The sequence below is a fragment of the Medicago sativa genome, chromosome 3 (assembly GCF_051527215.1).
Source record: "Medicago sativa cultivar Bolivia chromosome 3, Bolivia_mono, whole genome shotgun sequence".
Classification (NCBI taxonomy): domain Eukaryota; kingdom Viridiplantae; phylum Streptophyta; class Magnoliopsida; order Fabales; family Fabaceae; genus Medicago; species Medicago sativa.
Genome location: NC_140751.1, coordinates 53,289,926 through 53,312,500, shown reverse-complemented (window position 1 = coordinate 53,312,500; position 22,575 = coordinate 53,289,926). Strand labels below are relative to the sequence as shown.

At 36.4% G+C, this 22,575-nt stretch overlaps 1 protein-coding gene and 1 long non-coding RNA gene across 3 annotated transcripts; one reads left to right on the top strand and one right to left on the bottom strand.

Annotated features, from left to right (window-relative positions):
• The first annotated feature begins 9,756 nt into the window (after positions 1–9,756).
• On the top strand, positions 9,757–10,215 carry LOC146938290 (uncharacterized). Of its 2 annotated transcripts, none has more exons than XR_015031252.1 (2): positions 9,757–9,859; positions 9,957–10,215. It is a non-coding gene; the product is annotated as an uncharacterized LOC146938290 (long non-coding RNA). The 2 variants fall into 2 exon arrangements; XR_015031253.1 differs by having other exon boundaries at positions 9,764–9,862.
• Positions 10,216–10,519: 304 nt separating this feature from the next.
• On the bottom strand, positions 10,520–22,457 carry LOC146938289 (uncharacterized). Its single transcript, XM_085749609.1, has 3 exons — positions 22,357–22,457; positions 11,173–11,290; positions 10,520–10,930 (listed from the first exon to the last, which is right to left on the bottom strand). Exons 1-3 carry the CDS (start codon positions 22,455–22,457, stop codon positions 10,520–10,522), a joined length of 630 nt encoding a protein of 209 aa, XP_085605735.1.
• Positions 22,458–22,575: the final 118 nt, after the last annotated feature.

The window sequence follows — 22,575 nt, the reverse complement described above, 5'->3', positions numbered from 1 at the left end:
CAAGGGGGCTTAGTATGCAATATGATCATAGTATTTTCAAGCCTATTTACACTTTATTTGACACAAGAAACACACATTATTCACAAGGTGAAAGACTTATAACAAGAACAGCAGGCATATGCTAAATCAAGAAACAAAATCACTCCAAGAACGACATACTCAAAGTCACACTTATGCACCAAAATTCACGGACAAGATCACATCACAATTTTCACAAAAGTCTTAACAAAAAGTAGCAAAAAATGACAAAACAAACGGACATTATTTTGAAGTAGATTTTAACATGTAACTACATTCCAAAGAACAAGTATCAAGTGCTAAAAATTGACCACATCAACATTCCAAAACACTTAGAAATTTTTATCAAGATTCGAGTAAAAAATGAATACAAAGTACTAATTAAAAATCAAGATAAAAATTATATTTTGTGATCAAGGTTTGGTCTGTAAGGTACATCAAGAATTGACAAAAGTATCAAAAAAACAACTAGAAAAGCTTTTAGAAATTTTATCAAGCAAATTGAGACAAATAGGGATTTACCTGGTAAGAAATGGGGTGCGGGTAGTAAAGATACAGCAAAAATATGGCAATGTGTGAGAACAAAGCCCAGGCCCATGGGAGTCTCCATCATAGGCAGATTAGGAATAGAATGAACGTCCTGCTTCAAATTTCTGCAGTTCCCAAAAGATCCAGGTCGAGAGACACCATCAGGAGCTTCTCTAATTGAACCATGAACTCATTGGTATGAATCAACAACCAGGAAAAAACGCAGCTTTCCCAAACGGAATCATGATATCGTGAGAGAGTTGTTCAGGAAGTTTCTGAGCGAGGCTAACAAGGTTGTTGTTGTCATCGATGAAAGCTTCGTAGTTGATGGAGTTCGTTGTTCTTGGCGGCGATAGCATCTTGAACGTGCTTGGTAGCGTTCTGAACTTCCTCTGGGGCGAACTGTGATTCGAGTGGTGTCACTGTCCCTTTCCATCCCCAATATTCAAGCCACGGAAACTTTGCAACACATAGAACGGCGTTGATTGAGTCTGGACGGAGGATCCGCCACCATTGAATTGGTTTTTCGGCGGAGTTTGAACGAGAAGGTTCAGATTCTTCTGCAACTTTGTTCACGGCATGGAGCTGTCCGTTTTTCTTTGCGATGCGGCGTTGATATCGGACAAAATTGAATTCACGATGGTGAAGGCCTTCGCACTTGTGCTGGTGTTCCTTTGATCGAAGCGAACGATGAAACACATGATTTCTCCATTGTTGAAGGTTTGAAGGTTGCGGTTCTTGTTGTGGTGATGGATTCGTGAAACGACGGAATTACGGCGTGGGAAGTGAAGAAAACGAATTTGTGTTGGATTTGAATGATAGAATCAGTTTTGATTGTTGTGAAATCATGATGAATTTTGGAATTTGGATGAGAATTTGAGGATTGGTGAAGGTTGAAGATGAAATTGTAATGGTTTTGGTGGTGAATTGAAGTGGATTGTGGTGGTTAGAGGTGGTTGAGTGGTGGAGGAAGTGGTGGTTTAGGTTGGTTAGGGTGGAGGAAGTGGTGGTTTAGGTTGGTTAGGGTGGAGGAAAAGTTAGTTAGAGGTTGTTGATGGAGGTGGTTAGGGATGAGAAAGTTAGTTAGAGAAGAGGGAAAATTGAAAGAAAAAGGTTTTTGTGATATTTGTGGATGTGTAAAAATAATTAATGGTTATGAAAAATTGACCAAGACTTTGACTTATATAGGTGTCATGGTAAGCTTGGACCAATGAGGAAATGCCACATGGACTTGGACTTGTAACAAACTCTTAAGGACCAATAGCATTTGGACACATGGCACTTGGACTCTAACAAACTTAAAAGGGATTAAAACGTAAATAACAAAAGTGCGCGGACTAAAATGAAAATTAAAACTAAAATTGAATTGAAAAAGTAAATTGAAAATTAACGTAAAATGAGACAATTAAAAACAACAAAGCAGATTAAAACGAATCGGAAATATTATGTGAAATGACCAAAACGCCCCTAGGGACTTAAAACGACTAAAAATGATTCAAATGCAATTTTAAAATGATTTTTTTTAACAAGGGATTAAAGCAAGAGTTTATACAAGCGAATTAAAAGACTCAGAGACAATTTTTAGAATTTAAACAGGGTTTTGACACTTGAAAAGACTAAAATGCCCCTAGGGGCAAAACTGACTCAAAATGACTCCAAATGCAATTTTGAAATGGATTTTGACATAGAATGAAACAGGGACTTATTCAAACTATTTGAAAGGACTTAAACAAATTTTTAAGGATTGAGAAAAACTGACATAGGAAATGACTAAAATACCCTTGCATGTGAATTTTGCAAATAACATTGAAATAAAATGCAGAGAGAGATGCAATTGATCAGAGACAGTTCAAATGACTTATAATGCAAGAAAAGAAAAATTGACTAGTATTTTTAGGTCCAAAATTAGGGTATAACAGGGGGTATTTGAATTTTATAATCAAAAACAAAAAAACGTGCCCTATTTAGCAGGTGTTTGAATTGTATACTTCAAAATGGAGAAAAACACATTTTTCCACCCCAAAACTGGGGGAAAACTCATTTCCGATCATAGAATCTGAAAACCCCATGACATATTTTAAAAGAAAAGGGGTGTGCGAGAAAAGGATAGGGTGGAAAAAGTAAAACTCCTTCTTTTCCCACCATATTGATTTCTCACGCCCTATATATGTAGTTCGGATTATAAAATCCGAACGCCATAAAACCCTCCAAAACACGTTAAAATATTTCACATTTTAGAATCCGAATAAAGCGTGCGAGAAACTTATTAGATGGGAAAAGTAATGATCAAAAGATAATAGTCAAATTATAATCTACTAAATTTTAAATTTTCATAAATTGTTCCCCCCACTGAATTTAGAGATTTATTTTTCCCACCCTACTGCCTTCTCGCGCGCCCTGCAAAAATTCCAAAAATACCTCTGGTGTCAACGGTCTCTGTTGACCGTTATACGACCCCCGCATAAGTTGCAATGCAATTGCAGGGGTCATATGAGCGGTCAACAATGACCATGACACCACAAACACTCCTAAAAGCTACCTAAAAAACTTAAAAAAAATTGAAGAAAATGTAAGAAAGGAGGTGAAGAAGAATGAAGGAAAATGTTGAAGATCCAAGCCTTTTTATAGCCTTATATAAGTCATAGGTCTTAATTACAGTCAAATAAAACTTGTTCCACATTTAAAACCGTAAAAAAATGCATTCAAACTCCACTAACCGGCCTAACCTTTGGTGAAACGTCACCGGCCAAAATGTTACTGAGGGTTTTCAGAAAATATAATCCGAAATGCATGCAGTTGTTCCAGATTATATAGTCCGAATTGCACCTGACCCTTTATTTGGATCGTTTTCGTTGCGAATGCCTTGGAAAAAAATAGATCAAAGATACATAACATAAATAAAAGCAACATAAGACAAATAAATAGTTAAAAAAAAAACCATAATAACATAAATGATGAATCTTTTGGGAAGGTGTTCAAAGAGGAGCTTTTGAACTCGATCATGTCGGCCTGTCAACTGACATGTTACGATCGGCAGGCCGACATGATCGAGTTCATAAGAACCTATTCTTTGGAGTTAGATCTGCAACACAATGAAGAAAGGCAAGGTGTTTTCAAGAGGATTTCTTTGAGTTAGATCCTGCTGCCTTGCCAAATGACATATTCATCTGGCAGGCAGCATGATCTAACTCATAGAAACCTCTTGATATTTATCAAGGAGACATCAAGGACTATCTATATATTTTTTACAGCATGTTGAGGATCTTCATCATGCCGTCAAATAAAGAGCTAACTCATCCATTCGCGACAGCATGAGAAAGATCCTCAGCTTAATGACAAAAATTTGCATGGTTTTCTTTGGTGTGTTTGTGTGTTTTGATGGTAGTGAAGGTGAAAACCGGAGAGGATGTGGTCCTTGGATGTTCTGGACCACACAAACTCTTGGTGCAATGTGGTCCATACAAAAGAATCCTATGCTGAGGCATTCCAGATTACGTTTTCCGGAATACACTTATGCCCTATGTAATTCCAGATTTCGTAATCCGAAAAGCATATCTTTGGTTATTTTATCGATTAAATGAACATCTTTGACGTAAATTAAAACATAATGAAAGTTTAAATAATATATATATATATATAATTAAAAACATAATGCAACAACTTAATTCAACAACACATAACTAACACGCAATTAAAACAACATAAAACACGCGATTAAATAAAACATAACACATTATCACGGATCATCTAAACTAACTTCTTCCTCTTCTGGTCCCTCCAGCAGAGCCCTGATCTCTTCGTAGTTTTTGGGCCGATGCAAACTTTTCAGAATTTGTTCAGCAGATCTAACCAACGAAGCGTCCAACTCGATCGGTCCTCTAGTGCTATGTTGACCGAAGACAGAGAACATGGTTCTCACGTCGCCGTCGTTTGTGAGTTTCATCCTGCTGAAGCAAAGAGATCCGGCTGAGTCGGACAATGGACATCGATATTCAACACCGACCACCCTCCTCGTGTCTCTGTGGTTGATTTGATCCAGCTCATCCTTCATCCCGGAGAGGGTGACATCGTCGCGAATCCTAAACTGATGGGGTGGTGTTCCACCGTTGTAGTAGACTGACGCTAGCTTGGTGTTTGGATCAAAGCCAGAAATTCCATGATTTTTTTTCTGGTGTAGTTTACTTGTAATGAAATCAGGGACCCCTATTTATAAAGGTATTTGGGTGCTGTGGACCACAAAAATTGTCGGTGCAATGTGGGCCACATAGAAGAATCCAATGCTGAAGCAATCCGGATTCTAAAATCCGAACCAACCCTCACCATACACAAAGGCCGAAGTTTCCCTTTGGTACACCCCATTATCGTCTTTTTCCAGAATACGCAATCCGGAGTCCATGTGTAATCCGGATTATATATTCCAGACTGCACCAGAAGCTTATGGCCGGTGGTCTGCACCACAAAGAAAACGTTTTTCAAACGTTTTGGGCGGTGGTCAGGTTAAAAAATGATTTTTTACATGTTTTTTGACCGGCATTGATAGCTTACCCACCTTTTTTTTATTCCCCCTCCCCTATAAATATGGTCCTCTTCTACAATTTCTCACGCCATCTTCTTTCTCCTCTTCTCGTCTTCTACAACAATGTGTTTCCATCGTTGGCCTTTCATAGAAAGAGGCTTCTTTGGAAATCCATCAGGGGTCATATGATCGGTCAATAGGGTAGGGGTCAGTCTGGGTGTGAGGTTGGTTTGCCTGGGTGTCATGTTGACCATCATGGTCTCTTGTTCCCTAGAGGCCCTTGTGCCCCCTCTGTCTCCCCACCAACATCAATGCTACTGGTATGTCCCATCAGGAAGCATTGGTTTCTTCTTCCCCGCCATCTTCTTTCCTCCCACCCTCTTTCCTCTCCACCAGTGGCTGGAGCCACTGGTATAGAAATAGTTTTAGGATCTTATGTAATAAGATTAGAAATAGTTTTAGGATCGTATGTAATAAGCTTAAAAAGCTAGAAAATTATTGTAATGTATTGCTCATATATTAATAAAATGACTTTTTTTCATTCTTATGTCTTTTTATTTCTGTTTATTATTTTTATTCGCATTTTATTTTACGAACTGTAAAGCTTAAAATTGCAAAAGTTCTGGTAAAACATTATTCCGGATTTTAAAATCCGGAAACATCTGCAAAATTTTAACAATGTAATCCGGATTAGGGGCAAAATTGGAAAAAAAAAATAGGGCGCGCGAGGAAAGGCATAGGGTGGGAAAAGTAATACTCCTGAATTTATGATTTATTTTTTCTAATGTGCCAACTTAAGTAATGGGCTAATATTGTAAAAAAAAAAAAAAAGCAATGGGCAAATAAATCACAAGGAAACGTGACAACGTATATATGCTGATTAAGTTTCATTAATTATATACCCAAAAAAAAAATTCATTATTTTATTTTTCATAGCGTTAAAATAAAACTTAGTGAAAAACAAAGTAAACCATAAAAATCAAATTTCTCAAAAATTAAGAATTGACTCTGATTAATTTTTTTGAAAAAATATTCTAAAATCAAAGTAAAGTACTTTTTTTTATTAAAAAAACTGCATTTTTTTTATTAAAATGGGTGTATTTCAATTAAAAAGTCATCGTAATAGCACCACTACATCCAAATGATTGAGCTCAAGTGAATAATGAGCTTCATTGGCCCAACGGGTGAATTTAAGCTTGAAAGAGGATTTCGTTAAGGTGACCCTCTTTCTCCTTTTATGTTTCTCATTTGTAGTTGGTGGAGGTTAAAGGTTGGGCCAATGTTAGAGCTTTGAAGGCTGTATTAATCTTTTTGAGGAGATTTCCGGTTTAAAAATTAATTTCCATAAAAGTATGTTATTTGGTGTTAATGTTGCTGAGTCGTGGTTGCATTAAGTGGCTTTGGTAATGAACTATAAACATGGACGCCTCCCTTTTTTGTATTTGGGTTTCCCTTTGGTGGAGATCCTAGAAAGATTTAATTTCGGTATCCTTTGATTGAGTGGGTTAGAAGAAGATTGTCGGGTTGGAAGAGTATGAATTTATCTTTGGGGGTCGGCCGATTCTCTTAAATTTGTTCTGTCATCCATACCGATTTATTTTTTTCTTCTTCTTCAAAGCTCCCTAAGGTATCATTTTTTCTCCTAATTCTATTTTAAGTGTTTTTTCACGGGGTCGGGATGAGGATATTAGGAAAATGTCTTGGATTAAATGAGATATATATTTTATGTTTGTAAAAGGAGAAAGGTTGTTCTGGGGTGAGGAGGTTGAAGGAATTTAATTTATCTTTACTTGGTAAATTGGTTTGGAGGGTGTTGGAAGAAAGAAAGGGTTTTTGGCATAAAGTTTTATGTGCGAGGTATGTTGAGGTCAGAGGGAGATTACGTTTTGGGGGAGGGGGAGGTTTGGTGTGTTGGAAGAATTTGAATAATATCAGGGAGGGGGCGGGTATGCTAGAAGTTAGGTGTTGGTTCGATAACATTCAACGTGAAGTGGGAGCTGGGTCTTCTGCTTTGTTTTGGAGTGACCCGTGGTTAGATGATTCTTCGTTTGATGTTACTTTTAGTAGGCTTTTTGACTTAGCTGAAAATAAATTAGTAACGGTGGCGGACATGTATAAGTTGGGTTGAGATGTGAATAGTGAGGCATGAAAGTGGTGTAGGAGGTTGCTTGTGTGAGAAAAGAAGTTGGTGAGGGAGTATGTGGAGAGATTGACTTCTGCTACTTTGCAGGTTGATGTCGCTGATCGTTGGGTTTGGAGACTTCACTCTTTCCAACGATATACAGTCAAAAGTGCTTATAATTTTTTTTTACTAATGTAGAAACTGATTTTGATGTGTGTTATAAGCATGTGTTGTGGATTAAATTGATTACGCTTAAAATCAATATCTTTGTGTAGAGGTTAATGCATAATAGAATTTCAACAATGGATAGTTTACATCGGCGACATATCTTGGATGTTTATGATGTTTATTGTTCAACGGTTTGCTGTGGCGTTGAGAATATTCATCATTTATTCACTAATTATGTTGTGTTTAGAAGCATTTGGTATTATATTTTCAGCTGGTTAAGTGTTGTAACGGTTTTTCATGGTAACTTGATGTTTAGCGGTCTTGTTAATATTATCTGGATTTATGTTATTTGGGTAATATGGAAGGAAAGGAACAAGATGATTTTTGAAAATAAGGCTAATCATCTTCAAGCGTTAAGCGAAAAAGGTCATATTATAGGTTTTTTGGTGGCTGAAAGCTTGTATTGTTTAACGGTTGTTTCCTAGCTCTTCTTCCTTTGTTTTTCGTTGTTAGTTGGTTTGTAATGTTGTGACTGTTAAGTTTTTTGATACACCTTGTGTTTGTGGGACTTTTTTGTATGTTTTAATATATTTCTCTTTTAGCCTTTTCAAAAAAAAATAACGAGCTTCACTAAAAGATAAATCATTCGTGAAACCTTAGTTCAATTTATATGTAAAACAATTACCGATCATACAATACTACTTATCAAATGGCCGGACTCTAGATTATGAAAGGCTCTTTTCTTAAGAACCTAAAAGGGTTACCATAAAAAAGAATAATAACACTACTAATCTTGCATTAGTAGTTTATATATTTAGAAGCTAAAGTAAAGTTGTAAGTCTACCGTAACATACACGGTCGTACATACTTTCTTGAGCCATTGATGTTGATGGCGATTTTGGTTTGAAAGAGCATATTCTTAAAATTTCATTCCAACATGCGTGTAGAGAAGACAACCGTTGTGCGATTTTTTTTGTCAAGCTCACATGCTCTTTAAGATGTATAGGTGTGACCTTTTGACAGATCCTTCTCTCAAAGTTGAAGATTGTGTTAAATTGTAGAGGTATATTATTTGAACAATCATTTTTTATACAACTTATGAAACAACCAAGAATATAGAAAGAAAAGTATGTATTGACACAAAAACCAAAATAATAAAGAAAAAGTAAAAACATAATAAGTGTATGAGAGAATTGTCTTTAAAGTTGTCACAAAATGGTTGCACAAATATCATCTCTCTAAGATTTAATGTCTCACGCAGAGCTTTATCCCCAGCGTTCTTGTTTTTAATAGTGTGGCTGATGGAACTTAATTGTTGTTCTTACGAAATATTGTGAAAACAAGGTTTCAATATGATTTGCCCAATTAAAAAGGAAACTTTAATTTGTGGTCAAGTATTGAAAAGAGATGGTTACGTGTGATAGGCACAATGGAAGACAAAACAAGGGTTTGCAATTCTGAAGAGGTGCAATATGATAGAAAGGAAGATACGGAGATAAAGACTTGAATGAACAGACTGAAATGGAAAAACGAGAGTGACGGCTACATGAAGCTGAGAAACGAGTTCAACGGATGAAAGGAATGAGGCAGCACACATCAACACTTTGGATGCTTTTGATATGTCAAAATGTAAATACGAAAGGAAGAGTACAAGACGCAAAATAACACATAACAAACTTTTAAGATATTGAAGAGTACAAGACACAGAACAACATATAACAAACTTTTAAGGTATTGAACAACTTTTTGTATGTCCGATGGTTGGTGAGAAAAAATTTATTTTGATATTTCAGACAACTTGTACTTGGGACAAAAGATTATGTTGTATATTAAAAATCGCCTTCTATCCACTCAGATTTGACACGATTTCTAAATTCGCTCAGTGGCTGGCTTTCTGCTCGCCAAGCGGATTTGACAGGATTCTAAATAGTGACAATTATGAAACTTTATGCCTTAACTCGCATTCGGATCACTTTGGCTCACTTAAGGAATTGCTTAAACTAAGAATCTTTTCTCTTTTCCTTCTCCTTAACAATTCAACTCAAAAGGCCTACACAAAGGAAGAGAAATAGGTCAAAGCAACTAAACTGATCTAATAAGTATAAGGACTTAATATTTAGCTGATTTTGGGGATTTTACCTAATAATTTTTTGTGGGCTAACACTTAATATTTAATAATAAAAAATAAAATTACTCAAAAGCTTTTAACAAAATAATAGAATAACTACCGGAAGTGGCCCTCAATTGCAGCAACATGCATCAGTCATTGAACATGACACATTGACGTATCTAAGAGACACTTAAAAATATTCAATTTTGCAATTGCCTTTTTGCAACTCGGAAGTACTAACATCAATTTAAAAAACCATGATATTTTTATTATAAAAGGATCAAACAATTTTCAATTTATTACATAGATAGGAAGAAAAAATATGGCTCAAATTCACAAATTTGTCTATATGCTTTTATAATCCTTCTATCTTTATTTTTTGTTGTAACCAATAGTAGTAGTAAGTCATGTCTTTTCTAATTTTATTTTATACAATATACAAACAACTTGGCCTCCGATTACTAACAATCCTCCGTTCTTATTTGACATGGTAGGTTTTACCCGTTGCAGAAATGATGTTGAATGTCCACAATATTCTTGTTTACGTGGTCTAAAAATGAAGTGCATTTGTTTCAAATGTATGTGTGTGTGAGTAACAATTATAAGTTAGAAAAAAAAATATTTATGTTACTTATAAGCGTATAATTTTAGTCCATTTGTAAACTTCCGATGAAATAAGTGTATTGTTTTATGTGTACTTAATAATCCTGGTACTTTTTAATTTTTCTCATAATGTCATTTATATTTCTTTGATATTTCCATTCCTTTATCAAATGATTTTCATATTTCAATTTATTAATTTTTTATATTTATATCATTGTAAAGTAGTAAACAATATATATATATATATATATATCTTTGTAAAGTTGTGTGTAACTGAAGTGGGTGTCGCCACCACTCATGGTAAGTGTAGGCAAAGGTTATCGATTTAGCCTTGAGCCAAGTAAAAGAGAGTAATTTGACTTTCTCTAGCAGTTGATGAAGCTCCAAAAAATTATTGTTGAATATCTGATTGTTTCTTTCTATATCGTCCAAGCACATGCGAACCAGATGATTTTCAGGAACGGATGTGCTTGTCTATGGATTTGTAGTAATGGTCATGAGCACCAGTAGTGTTGACCGAAGAGATGTCGAGCCAACTACGAATAAATGTCCATAACTGACTGAAATGACGGCAAGTAATGAAAAGATGATTTGCCGACTCCTGAAAACCACAACCACCTACCCAAACATTTGATTCAGCTTGAATGATGCCTCTCGTAGTGAGATTATCCTTTGTTAGAAGACGCTTGCGGAAGAGGCGCCACGCTAATAAAGATATTTTGAGAGGGACGTGTTTGAGACAAACATTAGTTATATTAACCCACTCAGTATTCTGTTTTGATGTTGTGAACATGTGATAAACGTCGCTGACTGGGAAACTTTTGATTGTGTCAAGTAACAATGTCCAATGGTCATTAACACCATCCTGCAAAACAATGTTATGAAACAAAAAGCAACAGAAGGGAATGGAACTAATTTCCCATTCCATTTTCTTGTTTGAATATTTTATGATGGAATGGAACTAATTTCCCATTCCATTGTTTGGAAAATGGATGGAACGGAATGGATTATAATTTTACCCTTTATTTAAAAAACAACAATAAAACATCAACAATTGAATTCTCAATTAAATCAATAGTTATTTTAAACTGGTATGTATTAGGATACCAATTTAATCATGAACTCATAGCTTGGCGTAGGACAGCTTTTCTGCTCCATGTTATAAGCATCATTGTTCACACATTGTAACCTTTGTGATTTTGCAGACAGTGCACAATACTCTTGTCTGTGGTTTTCAATATAATTAAGATCAAGAAAAGAATCATGGCTATCAATTAGGGAAAAGACGTAGAAGAAATATGAGTTAAAGAGAAAAAACATGAATAAAGATAAGAAAGTTGAGTTATCTTATTGGAGTGAAGAGTTGCCATAACAGAAAATCACATGGATAGTGAAGAGTTGTAGAGGATGAGAGCAAGAAGCAATAAGAATCGGTGATTGAAAAAAATGAGGGAATGAGATGCAGGCAATGAAATAGAAAAACTAAGTACAAAGTTGTAATTTTATTATTAATATGTTCCATTCCATTGGATACACTCCAAATTGGGTGGAATGGAAAATTGAAGGAATGAGTGGTATTGGATGGAATGGGTTCCATCACACTCCATTCCATTCTATTCATTTTTTACAAAACCAAACAATGGAATGTGGCCCTATCCCACTCCATTCCATTCCATTTCATCACTCTCCACCAATCCAAACATAGCCTAAGTGTTGCATCTCTGCCACCGTGCACGATGGGTTTTCAGTCAACGCATACAAACGACTAAACTTATCGCACAAGGGGACATCACCTAACCACTTGTCCGTCCAGAAATTTACTATCATGCATAAATTTGAAATTCTTTCTTTAAGAGGTAATTACATTCGTTGATATTTTTTTATCTCAGTTTTTGGATCTATTATATTGTAATGGAGTTAGCAAGAGATTTTAGATAATTGTTATCAACAATCTCTCTGATGTGATAATATGAAGTCTAAATTGCTTCAGGAGTTTTATTATTTGTCTTTTGGAAGCATTATGAATGCTTTTTTGATAATTTAATAACAAGGATTGGACCAAGGGTCAACCCTAATCATTTATCTTCTTACATTAGTTTGGATGTACTTACGAAACTTCTCCAACTGCTAGCACCAAGATGTATGCGTTTTGAAGATGATATAGTCTTAATTGGAGAGTCGAAGGAGGAATTGAATGGGATGTTGAAGATTTGGAGATAAGTCTTAGAAGTGTATGGATTTCATCTAAGTAGAAGCAAGACATAGTATATGTAATGTAATTTCAGCAAAAGGCGAAGTAGTTCGACCTTCAAGGTGAAAGTTGGAAATCATATCCTACAAGTTACACAGTTTAAAGAACTTGGGTTCATAGTAGAAAACTACGGAAAAATAAAAGTTGTTTTAAATCATCGTATTCAAATTAGATGGTTGAAATGGAGAAGAGCCTCATGTGGTTTTTGTGATACAAACGTACCGTTTTAGTTAAAGTGAAAAAATATCACACATTTGTTAAACAACAATGTTTTATGGAATATAGTATTGAGTTTTTATGAATCAACATGAGAATAAAGTAGGTGTGCAGAGATGAGGATGTTGTGTTGGATGTGTGGTAAGACTAGATCAGATAAGATTCGAAATGACAACATTGTAGAGATAGTTGGGGGTAGTACCTATAGTATAAAATATTGTGAAAAATATGCTTTTGTGGTTTGGACATGTAGAGAGAATCAGACTCTGAAGAACAGAAGATCCTGAGGGACCTAGAAGACACATCAAATTTGTCCTCTTTTGGAGTTATCTCTATCAAGACTCTAATAGTACAATTTGTCATCTTTTGACCACGTGTGGAAACAAACAAAGAACTTCAAGGATAAAAAGAATGAACGAATAATTTCAGTTGCAGCAAAAGAATTTCAAATGTCTAATCAATGACATTGTCCATATCAGGCAATGGCCCAACGTCCTTGATTTGAAGCTTCTCAACAAATCTTAATGTGTTGGCACCTCTTCAATGTCTCTCAAATCCTTGCTTATATAAGGAGCTGAAGACTTGAAGAAAAACAACAAGACTTTGTTATCTTTATTGTGGTCTTACTCTGTCAATTTCAAAAGCGCATAGAACACTTAAGAATTTCTTACAATGTTCATATCTTAGAATTTCTGTTCATAAAGTATGTTTTGTACTTAATTGTTTACACATATGATTGTATATCAAGTGTAAGAACAAATATTTTATTTGTAATCTTTTAGAAGTCTTTTTTAGTTGTGATTAAGCATTTGGAAGTCTCTTGCTTGTGTCCTTGAGCATTGGAAGTCTCTTGGTTGTGTCCTTGAGCATTGTGTAATTAGTTGTGATTATAGTGAAAATCCATTGGAAGTGCAAGGGGACTAGACTACTCTTGGATTGTAGGAGGAATCGGTGTAATTGTTTTGTGTCTACTTTCTCTCCCCCTCTCTTTACCTTTGTATTTGATTTTATACGTTGCTATCAGACTCTGTGTCAGACTCTAAACTCATCAGACTCTAACTAGTGCTAAAACACTTAGAAAAATCAGAAAAATCCAACAGAATTCAACCCCCTTCTTTTGTTTTTCTCATCTTTAGAGGTGTTGTTTTCTGTCTTCTTCTGTGCTGGATTTCAACACCGAATTCGAGTTTTGAAAATTTTCAGAAAAGATTTGCTTTAGTTTTTGAAAGGTTTGAAGGATTTGAAAGATGAAGGTAACATAGGATTTGGAATGAAGGGTTTAGAATTGACGGATTGAGTTTTATGGGATTTTTCCTTGCAACAAGTTTGATTGAGTGGGATTTGCATATAGATGGAGGCAACAAACAACATATTCAGTCACGTGTCTATCGTCCTCGTGAGTTTAGCTCAGTTGATAGAGACAATATATAATATATGCAAGGTCCGGGATGTTGGAACAAAATGTGTTTAACAATGAACCTTAAAGAGTTTTGATGATAACAAGGTATTAAAAATTGTAAATTGGACTAGCTAATATTTGTTCAAGTGTACAGGACCATAATTACAAAGTTACATCATCATTGGTTCTGAATGAGCAAATAAAGAGCAATGGAATCAACAAAAATTTGAAGCTTGGACGCTCCTGAAGGCAACTTGTTACTGAAGAAGAAAAAGCGCTCCTGAAGTTAAGTCGCTTCTGAAGTAAGAATAGTGCTCCTGACGTTAAGACGCTTCTGAAGTAAGAATAGTGCTCCTGAAGACAAGAAGTCCAGAAGCTGCATCATCAGAAGCTGTATCATCAGAAGCTGCATCATCAGAAGCTGCAGAAGTCATATCATCAGAAGCTGCCTCATCAGAAGCTATTTCACCAGAAGCTGAATCTCAACTGGATTTGCAAAGAATCAAGAATTGAAGAATTATCAATGCAAAAGCTGTCAATTGGATTCGAAAACACAAACAAAGGATTAGTGGAGTTTGCAACGGTCATTTCAAAGGTGTTTGAAGGCGTGTGCTTGCAATTTGGACGAAAGCGTTGACATTGTACTTTGTACGAATTGTACAACCACGTTCTCCACTACTCTGTTTTGTGTCCGCGCTACAGGACAAGAAAACAGCTCCAGAATACGGTTTCGCCTGCATAGATGTTCCTTTGGATAAGGAATGGATTTCAAATTTGTTCTTCATAGGACAACAGCCAAATCAGGCAAAAGATTATTGGTGAAAGATCAAGCTTCAACAACGACTCTTTGGTGTGCTGGCAATTTCACAACGTCTCTCTCACACCTCTATATGAAGGAGTGAAGACCTAGAGAATTGGTAATGCAAGAACGCTGAACGAAAGACTCACAAGATTTTCACAAGTACCAAACCTCTGCTGAAATTGTTCTGCATTCACTTAGAATTTCTGTGTCTCAAAGTCATATCTTAGAAATTCTTAAGTCCATTGAGTCTGTATCTGATTTGTATTGTGAGCACCTCTGATTGTATATCAAGTGTTCAACCTTAAACAATTTTCTGTGTAATTTTGTTTAGTTAGGAAGTCTCTTGCAGTTGTGCTTGAGCAGGAAGTCTCTTGATTGTGTTCTTGAGCAAAGGAAGTCTCTTGCTTGTGTGCTTGAGCATTGGAAGTCTCTTGCTTGTGTGCTTGAGCATTTGTAATCAGATATTACTCATAGTGAAATCTCCTTGGAAGTGCAAGGGGGACTGGACTACTTCCGGATTGTGGAAGGAACCAGTATAATTGCTTTGTGTCGTTCTTCTTCTCTCTCTCTCTCTGTTTTATTCCGCTGCATTTAGATTCTGATTATCACTTCAGAAGCTGTCTCACTTAGCTTCTGATCAGTGTGTTCAGTTTTTAGGAGAAACGAAGAATTTTTCAAAAACACAATTCAACCCCCCTTCTTGTGTTTTTCTCACCTTCAATTGGTATCTAGAGCCTTGGTCTGTTGTGTAACACTTAACCGTGCAACAGTCAAAGATCTGAGAAAAACATGACTACTCCTCCTCCTAATGGTTCTGGTTCTAGTGATACTAGCTATAAAAATGTTTCACATGATTATAGTGATAGTAAGAAAACCAGTATTGGAAAAATTCCAAAGTTCAATGGAGATGCTGAAGAGTTCTCTTGGTGGAAGACCAACTTTTACAGTTACATCATGAGCCTAGATGAAGAATTATGGGATATTCTGGAAGATGGTGTTGGTGATTTAGTCCTTGATGAAGAAGGAGCTGCTGTGGATAGAAAGAAACATACTCCAGAACTGAGGAAACTTTACAAGAAGCATCATATTATCAGAGGAGCTCTTGTCACTGCCATACCCAAAGCAGAATACATGAAGATGAGTGACAAATCCACTGCTAAAGCTATGTTTGCTTCTCTCTGTTCAAATTATGAAGGGAGCAAGAAGGTCAAAGAAGCAAAGGCTCTCCTGCTTGTACATCAGTATGAGTTATTCAAAATGAAGGATGATGAAACTATTGAGGAGATGTACTCAAGGTTTCAAACCTTAGTTTCTGGTCTACAGATTCTAAAGAAGAGCTATGTTGCTTCTGATCATGTAAGCAAGATTCTCAGAAGCTTACCTGCCAGATGGAGACCGAAGGTGACTGCCATTGAGGAAGCTAAAGATTTAAACACTTTAAGTGTCGAAGATCTTGTTAGTTCTCTCAAAGTTCATGAGTTAAGTCTTAATGAACATGAGTCTACTAAAAAGAGTAAATCAATAGCTCTTCCATCCAAAAGCAAGTCATCAAAAGCTCTCAAAGTGGTTGAATCTGAAGAGGAAGAACAGTCAAGTTCAGATTCTGAACCAGATGCTGCAGAAATGGCCATGCTCTCAAACAGACTTCAATATCTGGCCAAGAAGAACAGAAAGTTTCTCTCCAGAAGGGGTAACTCCAGAAGCTCAAGGAAAGAAGATCAGAAGGGATGCTTCAACTGTAAGAAGCCAGGTCACTTCATTGCTGAATGCCCTGATCTTCAAAGAGAAAAGTCAAAGGACAAGTCAAAGAGGTCTACATTCAAACCAAGCAAATTCAAGAAGCAGATTAAGCAGAGTTTAATGGCAACCTGGGATGATTTGGGTAGTGAATCTGGATCTGATAAAGAGGAAGCTGATGAAGATGCAAAGGTAGCTGTTGGGTTGGTAGCAACAGCAACTTCAGAAGCTGGGTCAGATTCAAACTCAGAAGATGAAAATGAGGTATATTCCAAAATTCCCAGAGATGAACTTGTTGAGTCACTTAAAGAACTTCTTACACATTTTGAAGTAAGAACCAATGAGTTGAAGGATTTAAAAGAAAAATATGCTGATTTGGTACAACAGCAAAAATCAACTTTATTGGATCTGAAAGCTTCTGAACAAGGACTTAGGGGCTTTGACTTCATGTGTAAAACATATGAAGATCAGCTCAGGTTCTTATGTCAAAAGCTACAAGAAAAGTGTAATGAAAAACCTTTAAGTAACCATGAAATTGCTCTTGAAGATTTTATTATATCTGGCATTGACAGAAGCAGAGTGGCTTCTATGATTTATAGCATTTACAAGAACAATGGCAGAGGAATTGGCTTTCCAGAAGTAAAACTGGAGAAAACCAATCTAAAGTCTTGTTGTGAATGCATCAAGGAAGGTCTGAAAACATTCTTTGTACCAGAAGGGGCTGAGTTGGAAACTGTTGTTCAATCAGAACCTGAAGCTTCTAGTTCTAAGGCTAAGATTACTTCAAAGCCAAAGAACTCTAAGTCAAAGGCTATGATCAAATCTGATTCCAAAACTTCAAAGGTTAGGATCCTGAAAAGATCAGAACCTATTCCTCAGAGTCTGGTGAAACCAAAATCTGGGGTTCTGAAGTCTAAGTTTCAGAAGAAGACAGTTACTGCTTCTGAAGTACCAAAACCTAAGGTGATGGTTAATCAGAAGCAACCCAACTCACAGCACAAGGTACAAGAAGTGAAGAGTAAAGCCTTAAGTACTAACCTTCCAGGACCCATAGAACAATGGGTACCTAAATCTAAAAATGTCAATGATGCAGGTATGTCTAAGAGCAGTGCCAAAGCAAAGATCATGGTACCTAGACAGTGGTTGCTCAAGACACATGACAGGAGACAAGTCCATGTTCCTCAGCCTAACAATTAAAGAGGGAGGAAATGTGAAATTTGGAGGCAACCAGTCAGGCAAGATCATAGGTACAGGAACTATTGGTAACTCCTCTACCTCAATTAATAATGTATGGTTGGTAGATGGTCTTGAACATAACCTTTTGAGCATTAGTCAATTTTGTGATAATGGTTATAATGTGCTTTTTGAAAAACCCAACTGTACAGTAATCAACAAGGAAGACAAATCCATTGTGTTCAAAGGAAAGAGAGTTGACAATGTCTATAAAATCAATTTTTCTGAACTGGCTGATCAGAAGGTGATGTGCCTACTATCAGTGAATGATAAGAAATGGATGTGGCACAGAAGGTTGGGACATGCTAACTGGAGGTTAATCTCTAAGCTTAGTAAGTTACAACTTGTGAAAGGGCTACCAGACATTGACTATTATTCAGATGCACTCTGTGGTGCATGTCAGAGAGGGAAAATTGTGAAATCATCTTTTAAAACAAAAGATATTGTTTCAACCTCAAGACCTTTAGAATTACTCCATATTGATTTATTTGGACCAGTAAGTACTGCATCCTTATATGGAAGTAGATATGGATTAGTCATTGTTGATGATTACAGCAGATGGACTTGGGTGAAATTCATAAAGAGTAAAGATGTTGCGTGTGATGTATTCAGTAGCTTCTGCACTCAAATTCAATCTGAAAAAGAATCAAAAATTTTGAAAGTCAGAAGTGATCATGGTGGAGAATTTGAAAATGAGCCATTTGAAGCTTTTTGTGAAAAACATGGAATTTTCCATGAATTCTCTTCTCCTACAACACCACAACAAAATGGGGTTGTAGAGAGAAAGAATAGAACTTTACAAGAAATGGCCAGAACCATGATTCATGAAAACAATTTACCAAAACATTTTTGGGCAGAAGCAGTGAATACAGCATGCTATGTTCAAAACAGGATCTATATTAGACCTATTTTGGAGAAAACAGCATATGAACTCTTTAAAGGAAGAAAACCCAATATCTCTTACTTTCATCAATTTGGATGTACATGTTACATTCTGAACAACAAGCTCTACCTAAAGAAATTTGATGCCAAGGCCCAAAGAGGAATCTTTTTAGGTTACTCTGAAAGGTCAAAGGCATACAGGGTGTATAATTCAGAAACACTCTGTGTTGAAGAATCTATGCACGTTAAATTTGATGACAAAGAGCTTGAAGATAAAACTTCAAAGCAAGGTGAAAGTTTTGCAGAGATACAGGTTCCTGAAGCTACTCCAGAACCTGATCAGATAGCTGAGTCTGAAAATAGTCCAGAAGCTGAACCCACATCAGAAGCACAAGATGAAGCTGCTTCTGATGAAGCACAAGATGACTCACATCAAGAAGATCCTCCCAGAAACACATTCAAACACAAGTCTTCACATCCTGAAGAGCTAATCATTGGAAACAAAGATAGTCCAAGAAGAACAAGATCACATTTCAGACAAGAAGAGTCAATGATTGGACTAATCTCAATGATTGAACCTACAACAGTTGATGAAGCACTTTCAGATGATGGATGGATCCTAGCTATGCAAGAAGAGTTGAATCAATTTCAAAGAAATGATGTGTGGGATATGGTACCCAAACCTCAGCACAAGAACATTATTGGAACAAAATGGGTATTCAGAAACAAGCTGAATGAGCAAGGTGAAGTAACAAGAAACAAAGCCAGACTTGTTGCACAAGGGTATAGTCAACAAGAAGGCATTGATTACACTGAAACGTTTGCTCCAGTTGCAAGATTGGAAGCAATCAGGTTACTTCTTTCCTATGCAGTTAATCATGGCATAATATTATATCAGATGGATGTCAAGAGTGCATTTCTCAATGGTGTCATAGAAGAAGAAGTGTATGTTAAGCAACCTCCTGGATTTGAGGATATTAAATATCCTGACCATGTTTTTAAATTGAAGAAATCACTATATGGCTTGAAACAAGCTCCCAGAGCTTGGTATGATAGACTAAGTAATTTCTTAATCAAAAATAATTTTAAGAGAGGACAGGTTGACACTACACTCTTCAGAAGGACCCTTGGGAAAGATATTCTTGTTGTGCAAATATATGTTGATGATATAATATTTGGTTCTACTAATGCATCTCTTTGCAAGGAATTTTCTGAGTTAATGCAGGATGAATTTGAAATGAGCATGATGGGAGAGCTGAAGTTCTTCCTTGGCATTCAAATCAATCAATGCAAAGATGGAGTCTATGTTCATCAATCAAAGTACACAAAGGAGCTTCTGAAGAAGTTCAAACTTGAAGATTGTAAAGTGATGAACACTCCAATGCATCCTACGTGCAACCTGAGCAAAGAAGATGAAGGAACTAAAGTAGATCAGAAGCTGTATAGAGGTATGATTGGTTCTTTGTTATACCTCACTGCATCTAGGCCAGATATTTTATTCAGTGTATGCTTGTGTGCAAGATTCCAATCAGATCCTAGAGAATCTCATATGACTGCTGTCAAGAGAATCTTCAGGTATTTGAAAGGAACAACCAATCTTGGACTCCTTTATAGGAAATCCTTAGATTATAAGCTAATTGGATTCTGTGATGCTGATTATGCTGGTGATAGGATTGAAAGAAAGTCAACCAGTGGCAATTGTCAATTTCTGGGTGATAATCTTATATCCTGGGCTAGCAAAAGACAAACAACTATTGCTATGTCTACAGCAGAAGCAGAATACATTTCAGCTGCAAGTTGTTGTACACAACTACTTTGGATGAAACATCAGTTGGAAGATTATCAGATAACTGCTAACAGTATTCCCATTTATTGTGATAATACTGCTGCTATTTGTTTGTCTAAAAATCCAATTTTGCATTCAAGAGCGAAGCACATTGAAATCAAACACCATTTTATCAGAGATTATGTTCAAAAAGGAATTTTAGATATACAATTCATTGATACTGAAAATCAATGGGCTGATATATTTACTAAGCCTTTAACTGTTGAAAGATTTGATTTTATAAAGAAAAATTTGAACATGCACTTTGTATCTGATTAAATGCTTGCTTGCTCCTGAATAGGATTTTAGGTTCTGAAGTTAGCTCAGAAGCGGTAATCCATCAGAAGCTCTTTATTGAGGTTCTGAGGAAAACTCGCTTCTGATGATGACGTCAGCATCTGAAGTCCAGAAGCTGGATTTATTGCTTCTGAATAGTTGAATTAGTGGAAACGTTGGAAGTTACCTTTTAAAAAGTAACTTTTGGCCCACTAACTTGGTAGTTACTCTGTGAACTTCTTACGTGGCCTGTATGTGTTGGTGTATAACTAAAAGGGCAATGATGATTTAATAGCTTTGAAAGTACTTTTCACGCGCCCCCAATTTTGTCATTAATGTTATGTTTGTTTGTCTCTTTTGAATTGCAATCGTTTTACTTTTAACACTTTGACAATTCACACACTACTCACTCACAACAAACACATTTGCTCTCAAACCTCTTGCGAAGTAAGCGCATTCTCTCAACCTTAGAACCCTAAAATCTTCATCTTCTTCAAATCTTCGTCAATCATCAAATGGCATCATCAAGCTCGCAACGAGAAGATTCAGTATCTACTTCACGAATGGTCCCTGAATATGACTACAGAGGAAGAAGCATGAAATTGGAAGAATGGGATTTGCAAGTTCAGATAGAGAATCCAGTGGATTTTGATTCTCTGGATTTTCATAAGTGTTGTATCAGAAGCTACTATGAAGAGCAAGGACTCATGCATTATTTCAAAATGTTGAATGGACCAACATATGAAGCTCTGGTTAGACACTTCTGGGTAAGAGCAAAATTTTACAACAAAGCGGCATCCTTAGCTGAGGAAAGTCAGATGGTGTTAATGTATCCTGAATTAGAAGGGAAAACAAGAGAAGAAATGGGTCTTGCGCCGTTTGTTGAAGATGAAATCAGGTCTAGCATCTGTGGTATTCCAGTAAGAATTGCACAATGGCACATAGAGTATGTTCTTAAGGCTGCAGCTTCTGGATACTACTCTGGAGTTGATCTTTCAGATGCTGCTGAAAAACGCATTTGGAAAAAGCAAGCCAACTTGGTGATATACAATTCTGAGAAGGAGAAGAAATATGCTGAATTAAGCATGGAAATTAAGATGCTTCTGAAGATTCAGAATGAGAACCTGTTTCCATGTGGTGACTGTGTGAAACCAAATCTAGCTCAGAAGGTCCTTCTCCAGCACTTCATCAAGAAGGAAAAGGTGAATGTGCCCAAATACATGTTCAAGTACTTGGTAGAGTGTTTGAAACAGAGTCAGCTACTGGATAAACCCTGGGTTCCTTATGGAAGACTCCTCTCAGAGATATTCTATCAAGGAGGTATCTTGGACAGTCTCAGTCAATCTCAAGGCTTCACAGATCAGCTACTTGACACAAAAACTGGAAAATTCATTAATGCTCATACTCTCATGAATATGAAGCTAATCAGTGAAGTCACCAAACTTCAAACTGATTTAAGTGAATCTCTTGTTGTATCTGATCTTATGAGAGAATTTCCACCCATCTGCAAAAAGGATCCTATTGAAGTGCAGATGAGGTACATCAAAGATCACTATGAGGCAACCAACAAAGTCATCAGGTTGGATGAAGTACCTGAGGAAATGTATGGTGGTACTGTGCCTCTGGCAAAAGGCAGAAGAGCTAAGAGGAAATTGTCTGCAGAAGAATACCTGGACGTTGAAAAGTCTGTTAAGAAGGCAAGAGTTGCTTCTGACAAGCTCAAGATTGGTGGTTCTTCAGTACCATCAATTGAGGAAGCTATTGGAGACATGGATTCCAGGTTGATCATGGATGTTGGCATTTCTCTTGATCAACCTGCTATACCAAAGAGGAAGAGGAAGCCAGCCTTGAGGAGGACCAAGGATTTTCCTCATATCACCTTAACAGCT